Below are 18,835 nucleotides of genomic sequence, written 5' to 3'. Positions count from 1 at the left end.
CGCCATATCTTACTTGAGTTTGCTCACCGTGCACTTACCATTATGCGACATGCCCACTGAAAGGCACTTCTGGAACCTGCAGTACTGACATTTATTTCTGCTTTTCTTGTGTATTCTGCAGTTTAGATCGCACCGGTCATAAATAAGCTTTAATCGTATTGTTCTCCGAAAGAAACCCTACAAGACAAAAGCAGAGGCAGAAAATCAACCATACAAAAAGGGGCAAACACATCCCTCCAGTGTTGCAGGGTCTATTAACTACAGTGGCTTCCAAATGTACAGACCCCACTTGAAGCCCTCGTTCATTGGCGACATCACACATTCAAGCATCCATGTTTTTTGTTGGTGATTTGTTTTTTGGGCTAAAAAAGGCTACTCGCTCCCAAAAAACGATTTCACCGATAAGCTTTTTATAAAATAAAAAGTACCAACTGGCGGCCATGATACATGCAGCGAGCCCAAGGTCCAATCAAGTGCACCCTAGACTTGGCAATGCTCGCATATCTTTAAAGATAGACTCTGTCCATGCGGGCATCTGCCGTCTCCATAACCCTGAAGGAGTGGGCCGTGCAACCAGGGAAGGGGAACTGACATGCGGCATGGGTGTAAAGACTAACAATGGAACACTATGCGTGACACCAACGGTTTCTAGTCTGTCTCCTGCGTCTAACCACCATACACTGCCTGCCCAGGGCATCAAGCAACTGAAGGATGGTGTTTCCACAACAGTTGGTGAAGCGGTGGCTTGAGCCACATCCGGCCAGTGGTGCATGCTGCTATTCCAAGGGACAAGGAAGGACCAGCTGTGGGGATTTATGGTTTTATATTCAAAGGGTCTGATTTACAGACATGTTTTCAATGGGACTTTCCCATGTTAAAGCATTTTTGTAAATTAGCCCCAAAGTTTGCACAGTCTGCAGATTGATTCCCCTATCTCAGACATACATTGGTCTCCAAGTGTTTTTGAATTGATTGCATTTAACTAACAAAACAACACACTTTTGTCAACATTTGAAGTAATTCCTAAAATGTTAAAGACTTATTATCCTTCTTTAATTTAGTTACGACAAACTGTTGGATCACTTCTTTTAATCCCAAATTAATTTGTGGATAGTTTCCAATGGTCTTCCTTGGACCTATATCATTTCTGGAAACAATTTGCCCATTTCAGCATTTTGTTTCTTTATGTCTGAGTCTCCTACAGTTCTTTATGAAGTGATGTACATTTCACAATATGATCTTGATCTGATCGTTTAGAAAGTACCATAAAAATGCAATCAGTAACAGCATGCAAGAAAATAACAATTGAGCAGTTTCCTTAAACCTAAAGGTGAACTTCCAGTGCCAAACAATCTCGGAGAATGAATAGAAAAGGAGTTTCATGAAAACAAATGAAAAGAGGGTCCCTGGAATGCCCATCCTCAACTCCATGAACACGAGAGCCTGAAAAGTGAAGAATGCACAAAGCAACTCACTGTTTGGACAGCCCCCAGGTGGGCCAGTGACATTCACATATGCAAATAGGTATTCTCTTAGACAGCCATTCGAACCTTATCCAGTCAATGGGTCTCATTATGAGCATGCCGGTCCGGTAACAGTGGTGCCGGTAAGCCTACCAGCACCGTTGTTACCAGACAGGCACACTCCGGGTCTGTGGGTGGCTGCCATCCTGCCCCTGAGGCCTGACTTGGCGGGCGGGACGGTACCCGCCCGCAAACTTTCCGGGAAGCACCAGCACTGTTATTAACGGTGCCAGTGCTTCCCTCATACCCATTCCCATTGAGTCCTATGGGACTCAAATGGGAATGGGGATTTACATTTTCACGGCCCCTGACTTGCAGGAACACTGGTGTCGCAATCCCCCAGTGTTTCCGTGCAGCCAGGTGCCGGAATAAATCACAACTCCGGCAGCAGCCGGCCGGTTTTACCGGCATGGCTACCAGCGGAGTTGTAATGAGGCCCAATGTCTTTATGGATACAGGTGCCACTACTCTGATCACCGATCCAAATTCCTCGATGGATCAGATTGACTAACAACGGAAAACCATTGTGCTGACGTCATTAGTGACACCATGACACGATAGTCATGAAGCAAACTCGCAGCCATGCACGAAGTTACACAGACACACATGTGCGCACACAAAGAACATGCTTACACAGTTCTGTAGATAGAGGGCAGATACATATACATACTGTCGAAAACATTTATTATTGTTCTCATTAGCCGAGTGCACACACGCTGAACTCAAGGCAAAAGAAGATATGCAGAGCAAGCTTGCAGATGCTTATCGTAACTAACCCTATGGAATGGCAAGATCGTATAAGAAATACTACTAAACTAAAAGGAAACATAGCATGGTATAGATATATAGAAATCATAGTATAACTATAGTGAGGTTACATGAGGCCAAAAGCCACAGGATGAGAGGCGAAGAAAAGTGGAACTAGGCTGCACAAAACAGCAGGCCAGGGCTCGCAGCCGAGGTGAGAGACAAAAAGCACATTCTGAAGCTAAGAGACAAGGAGCCATCTGCAGAAGAGCAGAATAAATCCTCATTAATTGCAGACCAGAGAGCTTGATTTTGTGGTCCTAAACCACATGATGCAGCCGAGCCAGACAATGGTTACAACTGCGGTGGGAAAACGAACAGTTCTCTACAACACAGACATGAAGTGAAACATGGATTCTTGAAACAACGTTGCAACTCTGAGGGCACTCTCACAGGCAAAAGTGGTAGCACTGATGGTTACATTGGGAATACATAGGGCCTCATTAACAGTATGGAGGAATACATAGTGCTATTAGCGCCATGGCTGCCTCCATAACGGATTCCAGGTCCGGGTTCCTTCAATAAGGAATTACTGGGTCATTCCAAACTTGGAGGACCCGGTAACTCCTAATTGAAAAAACCCAGAGCCAATTAGCGTTAACTAAATAACTAGCGTTATTAGCTCCCTCGTGCCCCTGTGGGACATGCTCAGGATGTCTGGTCTGACCAGACGTTCTGAGCGGGTCCCGCTAGGGGACCTCGTAATAGGGCATCCCGTAATGAACGGTGCCGGTCCTGTACCAACACCGTTCATTACGGGAGCGCAGGGTCGTAATGAGGCCCATAGTCTTTCTCATCACCTTTAGAAGGTGCAATGAGCTCTGAGAACAGAGTTGGGTCCCAGGCCTGGGTAGATCAGCTCCAGCCAATCAGGGAACAGAAATCCAGGGGTGGATGGCAGAGGGCAAGGGCTAATGGTAATCATGCGACCCTGTAACAATTTAATAGTTTTTTGGGGAAGGGGCAGGCAAGCCACCTGACATGTGAAGTCCAATTGAGTAGTATCTATAGGTGCCGTGCATAGGCACTACCACCTCAACTACCCAATCCTGTCTTCTCGTAGGATTTTGGGGAAGAGTCCCATGTTGTGATGTATGATATGATATGATATGGTATGGTATTTATAAGGTGCCTATACACAAGTGTTTCGAGAGAAATCAAACAAAATGGCCCGACACAGGCTTAAGAGCTGTGAGTCCGGGAGATGTCCTGTATGATCCCTGTTGGTTTGTGTAATAAGCAACAGTTTTAACTTGCCCTTGGCTAAGTCCTCCGTCTGTGCACTGGGGGAGGGTTTGTTGGGCCCTGGGAGCTGGAACGGAGCAGCAACTCAAGACCTTCCTTTTAGCTTCTGATTTCTCTCTTCCTCTCCCCTGCTGATGCAACTAACTACTCTGCACAGTGGTCACCTGGTCACCCTCTGAACTCAGGCCCAGGTTCCTGCATGTCCAGTTGCTCTCGCACTGCCTCCGGGCTCCCCAGCCCTTAAGGGTCTGTCTCTGCAACCTTACAGTCCCTTCTCTCTGCACTTAAGAGCCACCCGCTGGCTGTACTTGTGAGTTAACTGCACTTCTTCCTTCCTCTCCCCCCTGGCATTTCTCCCCTTCCCTCTTCCTGCACTTGTGAGAAAAGAATGACACAAGGCCTAGTAAGATAGTTATTTTGTCCTCCCTTGTTTCCCACTCCTTGTCTTGTTGCAACATTAAACACTTATGTACAGCGGCTTTATAAATGCCACATCAACGGTGAGCTCGTAGTGTGACCCACAGTCCTTCTGGTATACCTAAGCCAACAAAACACTAGGAACAGCCGCTATAATTTGACATTTTGGATATTATCCTGATCATCCATCGTGTTAAATATTTAAGGGGAACACAAGGAAACTGGTTCATGATGGTAAATATTAATATACAAATCAAACCTAAGCAATAGGACAACCTCTGCCTATTTTCTATCATGTTTAAAGTTGCACAGGCTCTAGTCTCTGTGGTCCCCTTGCGCAAAAACCATTCATGCCAATGCTGTCCGCAAGCAAGTCTGCACAGGAAATGCTGCTCCTCTAGAAAGCAACTTACTGCGCATTCTGCGCATGAGAGCGCGCAGCATCAGGAGTTCAACAAAGTGCCACAGCCATTGCAACCAGTCTTTCAAATCGTTAGGTACTTGCTGCTCTTGAGTACCTACGCTTCTTTGATTTGAAAGACATAGTACCAGTACGTCTCCTCATGATGCCAGTACTTTAAACGGGAGAGTACCAGCACTCTTCAACAGTAAGCAGGTACTCTATGCAATGCTTAATTTGTAAGAAAAGAAGTGCCAGGGTCCAAATATTGTCTTGCATGGGGCCAGAGGGCTGCTGCCCATCTACTGTTAACAACACCCACTGTTGCTACATACAGTGTCACCCGGCTGCTCCATACGATGTCAACATATTTGGGATTAAAGCTCCAACTCCCACTGGTTCATTGAGTGTGAAATCAACAGAACATATTAGTTGTGTAGTTGAAATAAAATAAATGTTAAGTGTGTTGGGTGTCCTGACCCACGTTTGAGCTATCATGCTGTAACATTTGGTGCTGTGGGCTTAGAAAATCCAAGATGGCCAAAAAGCCCACATGTGCGCCAGAATCCAGGAGAACCACGCAGTTTGTGCGCACACCAAAATGGTTACCTAACTTGCCACCCACCAGTGTAAAGAAAGATCTTTGTTAACAAAATCCACTGTTACTGATGTCAAAAAGTTGCTGAAATCGTGGCTCATCGGACCACTTTAAAGATTCAACCCTTTTGTGGGGTTCCACATAACCATTTTACTGTAAGGAACCCCATCAAAACAATGTTAAGCAAGGATTATTTACTACCATGTAAGAACCATTCCTGTTTGGAATGCATTAATCCAAGAAAGATCCCAAAAATGGATGCAGTACCAACAAAATCCTCAAGGCGGCGCTAGCGGTCTAAACTCTGACAGGAGAACTGAGTGCAGTTGCTGACAAAGGAATTTGACTCAGCTGACTTCAAAGGCTGCATTTTAATCAAAAATTAGCCACCTGCTGTTCCCAGAGGCCAGAAGCCTGGGAAACCCTCTCACCTCAAGAGATTCACACCACAGCCCAGGATATAACATGGTCATAATAACCAAATGCAAAGTGACCCCCTGGTCTGCTGACCTAAGCCTCCCAGAGACCACACAATAGACCCTTGCACTTGAATAGAATATGTTGATTTTGACTGTTTCCTGTCAACAAAGGCCTGCCTGCCAGCAGAGGCATGGTTTCTGACCCACCCAAGTCTTGGTGGTGGACTCCAACATTCTGAGAACTGAATTGAAAGCAAAAAATACAGTTTATAAAAATACTGATAACTCTTTGTAATGAAATGTCAGGAATGTATAACTTTGAGAGCCTTAATTTAAAAAATGTACCTTCGATTCAAGCCCAAACTCCAATTTGTGTGATGTTCTGGGGCAAAAACCTGCTATTTATTGACACCACATACTCTGTGTTTAAGCTAGAGATATGGGAATTTACTGGAGTAGGTATGGACAGACTGCGTATATGTGTATAACTTTTAATGAAGAACCAAGGTTGCATAACCCACTAAAATCGAAAATAAGTTGCCATTTTTGAATGCAAGCCCTCAGGAAGAGCAGATTTGGGACAGAGACTACCTCATGTTATAGGTAATATGTACATGCAATGACAAACCACTATGTATTTGAGAAATGTGTATTTTGATCAAATATAGATTTGTGTGTAATTTGACAGGGGAGTGTCCTTTCTGCAGGCCATTAAATGACATCACTATGACACACATTTCCTTCCCCCAATCCAAGCAGTGCGGAAAGCTTGACCAATGACCAGTTGAGAGAGGGGCTGGCTAGTGATGCTGCACACACACCAACTTTCAAAAGACATAAAAAGAGCCACTGGAAGCTAGAGAGGACATTCAAATCCAGTTGCTGCAACGTGCCCTGCCGGACCACATAACATCCAGAAGATACCAGATCCAACACTTAGACTTTAAAACTCCAAAGAACTTGATTCAGAACTCAAATCAGAGGCCTAAACCCACAAACTGAGGACTCTTTTCAGCAGGCCTCAGCATCCAGCAAACCTAACAGCGGTAGCAGCATCCAGGAGCCGTGCAGATCAGCGCTGTGTCCAGAGAAAGCTGTGCAGAAAGATCCAGGAGCTGTGCAGAGACGCTGTACCCAGAGACCAGACTGTGCCAGAACCGGTGCCGGACAGAACCAGAGACCAGATTGCTGTGAAGTGCTGTGCGCAGAGACCGTCCGGGGCGAAACCAGAACCAAAGCCATCTTGACCCGATCCGTGAGACCTAGGCCTTCCAAATACATTGTGAGTACAGCTAGGACGGTGTGAAACCAAATCTCTTAGTTTCCAGTGATATAATTCAATCTATTTAATCTAAGTAGAACTGCCTCCTAACTGTCACTTGTCAATTCTGCAGCCGCATAGCTGTCACCTGTCATTTTTAAAAGCTGTCACCTGTCAATTTGAGTTACTTTAAATTCGAAAAACGACCTTTAGAAAATCGTTCATATCTTTGCAACCGTTTGGGCTTTTGCAGCGATTTGCGATTTGGTTAAAAATCCAGCCACGTGTAACCATCAGCAGTCATTTCTTTCCTTGCTAAAAATTCGTTTGCCTCTTAATCACCATCTCTGAATCATTGCTAAAGTGAGCCTGCACTCATCCCTAGTATCTCTCACCCACCCTGAACCTCCTAAAGGGAATTAAAAGCATTTTCAGCATATTTCTCACTTCATTGTCACCATATTCAAAGCATTTTGCCTGTGTTTCAAAACTCCTATCTGTTGTATAACCTGCTGGGGGGGAATTGAACTGAATTCTATTTGATTGCATTCCTAAGAACTGTGTGCTCTCAGCTACATCTCCTTACATTGCATAAAGGGGGGGGGGGGTGAATTGTCCAAGAAAGTGATTACATTGTCTTTTGCTGAAATCCTATCAAGTTATTTTCTGTACTGCAATTTCATTCCACATAGCATCTATTTGAAACCATAAAAGTGTTGTTGCTATCTTATCCACCCTATACCCACTCATCATTGATTATAAAGAAGTGTGCTAGTGCCAGACTATCCATTATTGATTACTGCTCAGATTAAGTGTGATATTCAATTATTAATTCATTATAAAAGTGTGATATATATATATATTGTTTAAATTCTCAAATAAACCTTTTAAACTTGCAAAACAGAACTACTTCTTGGCTCAGTGGGGTCAGGGGGATTCCAAGAGAGGGGTGTTATATAGGGGCAGTCATCCAGAACTCATGAACTGGACATAAAGATATATCAATAAGGGTTTCTATTCAGTATCCCAGACTAGGCATTGACTTAGCTGTAGTGTTGAATTGAATCCTCTTACAAATTGGGGGCTCGTCTGGGATGTCTAGGTTAGATCTATCACTTGTGCAGCTTAATACAGTGTGCTAACTGACAGGATACATACATCCGGTCGGATCACCACGCTGTTTTACGCTGTAAAGCACTCTTCAAAGGGACACTCTAAGGAAAAGGTCTGTTTTACAAAAATAAAATACTAATTTCTGTAAGTCAGGACAGAGATCAATCTCTAGAATGACGACCTTGGAAGACATGAAAATAGCGAGGGAGCACCTCTTACATAAGCTATTTGTGAGAGGTGAGTGGACTCACCAGGACCAACCGGTCTGGTTGCAGGCCTTCGCCCAACAGGTCACTGAAACAGGGTCAGACATATGGAGAGATCAGGGTCCATTACATGTGGCCCTGAATGAACTATATATGGCTCCTAAAGCCAAAGATGAACACAATAAGATTGCCAGGATAGCGGCATACCTGTACCTATATATGGGAGACATGCAGGATAAATGTACTGAAAGCCAAGATCTGGCGAATAAGCGACAGATGGCGTTAGAGAAGGTCCAATCTGACCTGGTCTCTTCTGAGCAGAGGCTGCAGGGGAGCCAGGAGTCAGAAAATGATAGTAGGCAACAGGAAAAGGCTGACCAGGATACCAGAATTCTGGCCTTGCAGAAGATACGCCAAGACAGTTTGGACTCCCTACTGCAGAGCCAGAAAAAGCTGGAGCAACAGATCAATTTCAACAGGGCATGCACAGAGCAGGTAGCCACCCTGCGAATCCAACTAGACAGAGAGAAAGAGGAGAGCAATAAACTGATCCTGAAAGACCTGGATACCCAGGCAGAGTTTGATCAGGAGCGCCAGAAAGCTGGTGCCTTCCAAAGGCAAAGGGACGACCTGGCGTCACAAATTCAAGCTCTTGGTCAGGAAAGGGACACCTTAGGCCAGGAAGTCTGCCACTTAAGAAGAAAAATGGAAGAAAATCACCTGGCCCACCAGGGACTGGGTGACCTCCAAAAATAACACCAGGACTTGCTAGAGCACACCAGGAGGGTGGAGGAGGCTCTGGCAAGACAGGAGCAGGCCAATAGGGACACAGCTCAGGAGGTAACCCTCCTGCAGCAAAGACTGGCCCAGTGCTCCAGGACCAATCAGGAAACGCAGAGAGAGAATGAGGCTCTCTGCCAGCACAACGATAGGCTCCAACAACAGGTAGCGATGCAGGAGAGACTGATAGAGTCTAGTAAGGCCTTAACTGAGGAACTGAAGGCGCAGGCTCTTGGATTGCAACAGGGAGCAGGAGCGGATAGAGACCAGGTTCGCTGGGAAAGGGAAACTCCTGAGCATAACCTCAGGAGACCTAGTACCAGAGGCCTTTATCTCGCTCAGTCCCTGGACTCTGCCACCCCCATGTCCCCTGGCGCACATGAGCACCGGGCCAAAGGGATGGCAGATTACTATCCAGCCAAAAGCATGGGGCTCATAGGCCAGTACCTCCCAGGTATGGAGGGGCGGGCATCTTGGTATGGGCACCCAAGCACAGTGCAATTTAGTGGGGAACCCCAGGAGAGTAGGCCCATTAAGGGCATCCTGAAAACCTCTGCCCAGTTAGTGCAGTGGGGGGGTACCCATCAAATCCTGGCAGCAAGGAGGGATCTGAAGACTCCTCTGAGCGGTACAGGACACAGGAGACCAGGTCCCCACATTCTGCCAGCCACTCCCAGGCTCGCAGAATCCGGGAAAACCTGGAAGATCAGACAGGAACCTCTGGGAGCAGTGCCTCTGAGTCAGAGGATGAATGGACCAGGATTACCCGAACCAAAAAGGCCAATAAGGCAAAAAGGGCCTTGCTTAAGGACCCATTGAAACAGATTAAGGCAATCAGGAGTGTCATCACGCCTTATCATAAGAACGCCAAGTATTCTGTTTGGGAACACTTGGAGCTCTATGAGCAAATGATGGAGACCTTTCATTTGAAGGACAGCCAATGCTGTATTCAGTATGTAAAGTGGACATTCTCCCCAGAGTACTCCAGTTTCTTTGCGGGGCTGGAGGACCAAAATCATTCAAGGTGGTCTACCTATAGGGCGGCCATCTTAAAACATTTTTCTGTGCACAGAAATCCCCAAGAGGCTCGCAAGGCAGCCTACAATTTGCAATGTGGGGAGGATCAGGCCCCACAAGAATTCGTGCAAGAACTGAAACGTGCCTTTGCCCAGACCACCAGAAGGGTGCGCACAGACAGCAGAGAATTTGTCAATACATTTTTCCATGCCTTGCCCAAATACATAATGACCCTGCTCGTGAGAGATTTTCATGAGAAAATATCTTTAAAATGGGTCATTGAACAAGCTACCCTGATCTATGAGGTGCAGAAGCCTATCGAAAATAAAAATAACGCACCGAAAAACCCCAAAACCAACAGCACCCCTGCTGCTGCCAAGGTGGCAGAGGTAAAGGTTGCCCCCGTTTTAGATTTGGAGATGAGGGGGCCTAAAAACCTGCCTGCACCAAATAATTCACAGCCCAGAAGGCCCTCGGGCCAGTCACAGACAGGGAGTCGAGGAGGTAGTCCCACAAATGGGGTCCCCCGCTCCCCTGACTATGTAAGTCCCCGCTACAAGGGAAACCGACCAATCCTGGGTTATGTGTGGACTCCTCCAGCCCAAGGGGGGGATCCAGCCAAGCACCTAACCCAGGGAACTTCCCTCCCAACTTCCCACAGGAGGGCAGAAATTCTCCAAATCCTGGGCAGAACTTTTTCCCCAGGTATCCACCCAATTTCCCGCCCCAAAATCATCCATCCTTCTTTCCCCAATTCCCTGAGCCCAGACAACCTAATCCGGGAGAGGGGAGGCCAAGGGTGGAGGGGTACCAAAATCTTCCCAACCAGGGGTACTACCAGAGAAGGGATAGCTACCCTTCCCGGGATCAGCCCAGGAGAGGAAATAGAGCCCCGTATCAGCCTGAGCGGGTTTCCCAGTTAGAACGCCAGGTCCAAAATATGGCACAGGATCTGGGTCACATACTGAGGGCTCAACAGAACCCTCAGATGAGCATGCCACCGCAGAATGCCCCAAACTCTGGACCTGGTGCTCCAAAACAATGACGGGGGCAGCACCCCGATAACCCACCAGTTCCCAGGGAGGAGGCACAAGGGGAAGGGGGGTGTAAAGCCTTGGAGGAAGCTTCCATCCCAACTTGTAAACAGCCCCTGGAAAACCAGGAACCGGAAACAAAATCTCCTACCCCTGAAAGTCTGCCACCCAAGGAGCAGAGAGGAGGTAGGAGAAACAAAGGACCCAAACAGACCCACTTTGTGGAGGAGGTACAGATCTTCCAATTTGAGGGAGAGGGATCCTCAGAGGATCCTGGGAAAAGGATCTTCTCCTTCAGAGATGGGGGAACTCCTCCCAAATAAAAATGGGTCCCAAGGGAGGCCAATTCAGACTGGGGAGATATGGAGACTGAGCTACCGCCGCCCATCATCTCATCCCAGAACCGACAATACCAAAATCCCCTGGTTCAAACCCATCCTGGTGACTGCCTCCAAGAAGGGGGGGCGGCCCAGAACCGGAACCAGGGGAACCCACAATGGCTCTGATCTCCAGTTGCCAACTTTTTCTTTCAGATTCCCAAGGCTCTCCACAGAATTCTGCCCAAATCTCTTCGCTAGCAATGTCCAAAACCAGAATGTTAGCCCACCAGTTGTCCAAAAATGTGCATTATCTGTGCCCCCTTAAGGAGAAGGAGGGAAGATACTATGCCCCGGCACAAGTACAGGGGCAGGGTACAATTTTGGCACTGGTGGACACTGGATCCCAAGCTACCCTTCTGTCCAAAAGGGCCTTTGAGGAACTAAATGCAGGAAGGGGGGAGAATTACCAAATTCCTCTCACCTCTCTTCCTGGACAACTGCAGAACTTTGACGGGAAGGAAATTCCCGTTGAGGGGACTGCAGACTTGGACATTAAAATTGGGCGACACAAGGTGAAACACCCGGTCATAGTAGTGACTCCAGAGGGCACCCCTTGTTTACTAGGGAATGACTTGCTGAGAAGGTTGTCACCCCTAATATATTGTGTAAACAAGGTCCTCTGGACCCAGACTAGCCGACCAATAAAATTAAAACAGAGTGTCAACCATGTTAGTTTAAACGGCACCTGCCACATGGTTGAACAAAAATCTGACCAAGTAGAATTTCACTTCCAGAACAACCAAATTCCAGAAGTGACAGTAATAGCAGTAGGATAACAGACTGGTGATGGGGGGTCCTCTCTATTTCTGAAAATCAACCTTCCTTCCATTTTAAGGTGGTATTCCACACTGGAAGGAAACACCCTGAAATTCTTTACTAATCCACAATCAGAAACTCCCACACCTATAGTCCAGAAAGACGTGAAATCAGCTCAGAGCCTGGCTGATATTCAGCAAATTGGAGAGCAGTTGTTCATCCCTGTTCAGTTAAATGATGGGAAGGACTCTGTTCTCGCTCGAGTGTTTGTGAACAACGGTAAGAGCTTCATCAGCGAAGCCATGTTCCGCCAACTCCCAAAAGATCCAGCCATTCCCACATTCAAACTGATAGGCGAATGGGAAATGGACCTGGAAACACCTAATTCCAAACATCTCCTACCAAGCAGGTGTATGCTCAAAATCTCCATTGGCAACAAGAGCATAGTACATAATTGTTGGGTCGTGCAAGACGTCACTGCCGCCTTATACTTAGGCAGTGACATTCTCAATCGCTTTGCCATTAGTTTGGACCTAATAAACTTCAAAGCTTGGTCCCGATTAGAAGATAATCCCATGAGCTTTGATGATCCAGAAAAAGCATTTAGGTCAGCTCAATTGCTACCTTATGCAGTTGAAATTCAGATCAAAGAGGAAGTCACCATCCCAGAAAGGACCCGACAATTCTCCCTGGAAGTGAAAGTTAAAAGAGGACAACATTTGAAAAACCCTGATGCTTACATACATCTAAACGCTTCTCTCCAACAGCAAGGGTTGGGGGTAAACCCAACTCCATTAGTCAACATAGAACATGACACCATTCTAATAAAGGTGGATAACAGCGACTTAAAGAGTATTACTCTAGCCGCAGGCACCATTATTGGAATGGCGATTAATGACCGACATTTTTCCATTGATTTAGGAAATTAACTGTTAGGACCAATCCCCAAGGACTGCTTTGACAGTGACAGTGATGACAATACAACACCAGACAGGATTTTTACCCGGCATGGGGGGAACTTCCTGGTGTACACTTCTTGCCCTTATGGTAAGGAAGATGTGACTTGTGACTTCAGGAGGGATGAGGTGATTTTCCAGGTCCATGAGGGCTGTCTTTCCCACCTGAAGCCTCCAGTCCAAATCAGCACTCTGACCAGGGACTTCTCCACCCAGCTGGAGGAGGCCGCTGAAATAGCCAAACCAGAAGTCTTTCCAGGCTTCAGGCAGATGGTGGAAGAGAGAGTCAACCTAGCTGATGCCTGTGTGACTCTGGAACAAAAGCAAAAGTTGAAACAAGTTTTCTTGGATTTCCAAGATCTCTTTGCGGTAGACTCATATGACTGTGGTCGCACCGACATGCACACAACAACAATCCCCACGGACCCTGGAATGACTCCAGTGTTTGTGAAGCAATATCGCTTGCCTCTCGCATCCATGGAGTCCCTTACTGAAATAATTAAGAACCTTGAGTCCCGGGGAATAATCCGTCCAGTCCACAGCACCTTCAATAATCCGGTGCTGGGAATATTGAAGCCAAACGGCCAGTGGAGACTCTGCGCCGACCTTAGGGAGCTCAACAAATGGGTCCATACTTCCCGATGGCCTCTGACCTACATTGACCAAGGGCTGGCCCAGGTCCAGGGGTCACAGGTATTCACTGCAATAGACCTGACCAATGGATACTGGACTGTGCCTGTCAGTAGGGAGGACCAATACAAGCTGGCTTTTACCTTTGGGGGCCAGCAGTACACATGGACCCCGACTCCCTTCGGATACCTCAACTCCGACAATGAATTCAACATTTTCCTACACAAGGCCATGCCCGACCTGGGTGCGAGGGGTAACCTGGCTTATGTAGATGATGTCCTCATCAAAAGTTCATCTGTGGAGGAACACATTGCAGAGATCCGTTATATTCTGACCCAGTTGAGGGCCGCCGGAGCAAAACTTTCCTTTCAGAAAGCACAGTGGTGTAGAACCCGTGTTAATTTCTTGGGGCATGCGATTACTCCTCAGGGTCTCTGTCCCCAGGAAAAGAAAGTGGAAGCAGTTCAGAAAATGAAAGACCCCACAACTCTGCGGGAACTAAGGAGCCTCCTTGGACTGACTAATTACAGCAGAAAGTTCATTGAGGGCTATGCAGAGATCACCAGACCCCTGATTCATCTCCTGAAGGGGGGGTCAAGTGGGAATGGGGTCCAGAACAAGCCGAGGCAGTAAGACAACTCAAAAGAATCCTCTCACAAGCACCCTGCCTAGCTTACCCTGTCAGAAACAAGGAGTTCTTTCTGGAGACAGGGTTCTCTAATATGTGCTTGACGGCAGTATTATACCAAAAGCATGACAAGGTCAATAAAGTAATCTCCGATGCGAGCAAAACGTTATCCTCTGTGAAGGAAAAATTCAACGATTGTGAGAAGGCACTCCTGGCAACGGTGTGGTCATTGAAGAATTACCGCCCGTTTATCCAGGGGGAACACATCATAGTGGAGACTCCACACCAGCCTCTGCAATATCTCCAAAGAGACAGAATCCGGGCCGGAAATGTGAGTAATTCCCGAATTACTTCCTGGATTCTGTGAATGCAAGGCTTTCCTGTGGAGGTCAGATATGGCCAAAACAAGAAGAGTCCCCTTGCGCAAGGTCTGGCTGACTTGCATGATTGTGCCAGAGAAAACTGTCTCGAGGACAAAAGTCTAAAAATCAAGGACAACATGGAGGCATACCTTAATTCCCCACACAAAGTCTTTGAAGAGGACAAGTGCGAGGGAATAACCACTGACTATGTGGATGGATGCTCTTACCATGTTGACAACAACGGGGAGAAAGAACTGGTGGCCGGCGGAGGGAATGCATGGGTGAATGAGTCCCCAGAACCCTCCGCTGGATACAAAATTGGTCCCCGAAGTAGTCAGGTGGCAGAATTGATGGCTGTGCATCAGGCCATCCTCACTGCTGTCCAGCATCAACTCCACGAACTGATCATAATCACAGATTCGGATTATGTACGGAACGGGTTCGTGGAGCACCTGGTCAACTGGAAAACCAGAGGCATGTTATGCGCTAATAACAAACCCCTGAAACATGGGAAGTTAATCCAAAACATTGATGATCTAGTCACATTGAATGGGATGACCATCTACTGGAAAAAGATCAAGGGTCATTCCAAAGTAGAGGGACCAGACAAAACTGGAAATGACTTAGCTGATCAGCTGGCCAAAACCGGGGCCATCCAAGGGGATCTAATTGAGATTGAGTCCCTGTTGTGGGAAATCCAGGTCACTGCTATCACTAGGTCCCAGACAAATGCTCACAATGATCTTTCAATTGCACAATAGAGTAAGGAGTCCCCTGATGCTGATTTGATTACCGCTCAGAAGGGGGATCCAATAATTGGTAAATTTTACCAACACATTGAGGACCCTGAGAACTTTCCCCTGACGGATACCGATTACAATGGGAAAGAGGACCTTAGAGTGTTGATAAAATGTCCAAAATGTTCCATATCCAAGACGGTTTGTTGGTAAGGAAATCCCAAGCTGGCCATGATCAGTGGGTGGTTCCTACCTCCTTCCAAAGCCTGATGTTAAGTCACGCCCATGATGCGGCTACCGCCGGACATAGAGGGTTTCATACAACACTTGAGATCTTAAGAGAGGTTGCCTACTGGCCACACATAGGCCAGGACCTCAACCAATATTTGAAGGGTTGTCTTGTGTGTGCACAATTTCAGCCAACATCCCTCACACACCGGGCGTCTCTCCAAAAGAGGGGAATGACACTCCCATGGTCAGATTTACAAATCGACTTTGTAGGCCCCGTGATTCGCTCCGCTAGGGGGAATAAGTACATGTTGACTGTGACATGCTTGTTTACCAAGTGGGTGGAATATCTCCCAGCCCCAAACTGCAAGGCAGAAACGGCAGCTGCCTTGATGATTAACCACATCTTTTCCCGTTTTGGTCTACCTCAAAGTATTGAGTCAGACAGAGGTAGCCACTTCACCAGTGAAGTGATGACAAAGATGTGGGAGATACTGGGGGTCAAGAGAAAGCTACACATTGCTTACAGGCCAGCTTCTTCTGGAGCAGTGGAACGCTACAACCGGACAATTGTGAGCATATTAAAGAAGTTTGTGGCAGATTCTGGACCAAGTTGGAATATCCGATTACCTCTGGTCCTAATGGCCATCAGATCTACCCCTTCATCTGCAACCAAAATGTCACCATTTGAGTTGATGGCTGGACGCAAGATGGTGCTTCCCCAGCATTTTCTCTACAGAACCCAAGAGCAAACGTTGATAAATGCCTCCACAACTCATGAGTATGTGGAGAATTTAAGGAAACACCATCAGCATGCTTTTGCCTATGCTCAGCGGAATCTAGAAAGATCAGCCGAGAGTATGAAGACCCACTATGACCTGAAAACTTCCAGGAAGGAATATCAGGTGGGTGATCGGGCCTATCTATACAATTTCCAAAGGAACCAGGCCAAACATCAAAAATTCTTGCCTACATGGAAGGGACCGTTTGAGATTATAGACAAGATCTCCCCTGTGGCCTACAAGATCCGCATCCCCAAAGGCGGTTTGGCAGAGGGGGAAGACAAGTGGGTTGACATCAACCAGTTGAAGTGTTGCCATCCCAGGCACACTTTGCAGCAACTGGAGGAGCCCTCTGTAATCCCAGAGGGTACCGCTCCAGAGTAATTCAATTCCAACCCTAAAAGATCCTACATATATATATGTGTTTCTCAAGTTTATGTGTTCCTGTTGCTTAATTTAAAAAAAATGTGCATGTTCATATCTGTTGAGTTCTAAAATATATATGCCACCCCACTATATCAATGGTGGGGGAGAAATGTCCATGAATAGGTATTGCCGCTCTTCCTTTGTCGTCCTAGGAGAAAGAACACCTGGAGACTGGCCAGGGAGGACGAATCGGAGACCGGGAGCAGAGACCCAAGGGGCCCGGGGTACCGCCCAATATTCCCATGAGGACCGGCGAGGCGAACCGATCGATCAGTACCGGATGGAGGAAAAGATGCTGAACTGTGCCATTTGCAGAATTGGAAGAAGATTATGCGGACATACCAGTTCGTGGGTCAAAACACTCTTTGCACCCGACTCCCCATCGACTCAGATTTAAAGTGCAGTCGGGTGGAGAAGCCTTGTTGGGTGTCCTGACCCACGTTTGAGCTATCATGCTGCAAAATTTGGTGCTGTGGGCTTAGAAAATCCAAGATGGCCAAAAAGCCCACATGTGCGCCAGAATCCAGGAGAACCACGCAGTTTGTGCGCACACCAAAATGGTTACCTAACTTGCCACCCACCAGTGTAAAGAAAGATCTTTGTTAACAAAATCCACTGTTACTGATGTCAAAAAGTTGCCGAAATCGTGGGACCACTTTAAAGATTCAACCCTTTTGTGGGGTTCCACATAACCATTTTACTGTAAGGAGCCCCATCAAAACAATGTTAAGCAAGGATTATTTACTACCATGTAAGAACCATTCCTGTTTGGAATGCATTAATCCAAGAAAGATCCCAAAAAGGGATGCAGTACCAACAAAATCCTCAAGGCGGCCCTAGCGGTCTAAACTCTGACAGGAGAACTGAGTGCAGTTATTGACAAAGGAATTTGACTCAGCTGACTTCAAAGGCTGCATTTTAATCAAAAATTAGCCACCTGCTGTTCCCAGAGGCCAGAAGCCTGGGAAACCCTCTCACCTCAAGAGATTCACACCACAGCCCAGGATATCACATGGTCATAATAACCAAATGCAAAGTGACCCCCTGGTCTGCTGACCTAAGCCTCCCAGAGACCACACAATAGGCTCTTGCACTTGAATAGAATATGTTGATTTTGACTGTTTCCTGTCAACAAAGGCCTGCCTGCCAGCAGAGGCATGGTGTCTGACCCACCCAAGTCTTGGAGGCGGACTCCAACATTCTGAGAGCTGAATTGAAAGCAAAAAATACAGTTTATAAAAATACTGATAACTCTTTGTAATCAAATGACAGGAATGTATAACTTTGAGAGCCTTAATTTAAAAAATGTACCTTCGATTCAAGCCCAAACTCCAATTTGTGTGATGTTCTGGGGCAAAACCCTGCTATTTATTGACACCACATACTCTGTGTTTAAGCTAGAGATATGGGAATTTACTGGAGTAGGTATGGAGAGCCTGTGTATATGTGTATAACTTTTAATGAAGAACCAAGGTTGCATAACCCACTAAAATCGAAAATAAGTTGCCATTTCTGAATGCAAGCCCTCAGGAAGAGCAGGTTTGGGACAGAGACTACCTCATGTGATAGGTAATATGTACATGCAATGACAAACCACTATGTATTTGAGAAATGTGTATTTTGATCAAATATAAATTTGTGTGTATTTTGACAGGGGAGTGTCCTTTCTGCAAGCCATTAAATGACATCACTATGACACAAATTTCCTTCCCCCAATCCAAGCAGTGCGGAAAGCTTGACCAATGACCAGTTGAGAGAGGGGCTGGTTAGTGATGCTGCACACACACCCACTTTCAAAAGACATAAAAAGAGCCACTGGAAGCTAGAGAGGACATTCAAATCCAGTTGCTGCAATGCGCTCTGCCGGACCACACAACATCCAGAAGATACCAGATCCAACACTTAGACTTTAAAACTCCAAAGAACTTAATTCAGAACTCAAATCAGAGGCCTAAACCCACAAACTGAGGACTCTTTTCAGCAGGCCTCAGCATCCAGCAAACCTAACAGCGGTAGCAGCATCCAGGAGCCGTGCAGATCAGCGCTGTGTCCAGAGAAAGCTGTGCAGAAAGATCCAGGAGCTGTGCAGAGACACTGTACCCAGAGACCAGACTGTGCCAGAACCGGTGC

At 46.6% G+C, this 18,835-nt stretch overlaps 1 protein-coding gene across 1 annotated transcript in view; it reads right to left on the bottom strand.

Moving 5' to 3' along the window:
• PPARG (peroxisome proliferator activated receptor gamma) overlaps positions 1-18,835 on the bottom strand; it is a 370,714-nt gene that overhangs the window by 143,236 nt on the left and 208,643 nt on the right. Inside the window, exon 4 of the mRNA XM_069643932.1 lies at positions 39-177. Coding sequence (XP_069500033.1) covers positions 39-177 — 139 coding nt within the window. The remainder of the gene's footprint in view (positions 1-38; positions 178-18,835) is intronic.

The sequence above is a fragment of the Ambystoma mexicanum genome, chromosome 2p (assembly GCF_040938575.1).
Source record: "Ambystoma mexicanum isolate Mex_15411 chromosome 2p, UKY_AmexF1_1, whole genome shotgun sequence".
Classification (NCBI taxonomy): Eukaryota; Metazoa; Chordata; class Amphibia; order Caudata; family Ambystomatidae; genus Ambystoma; species Ambystoma mexicanum.
The sequence above is the reverse complement of the archived record's forward strand: the minus strand, read 5'-3'. Positions and strand labels throughout refer to the sequence as shown.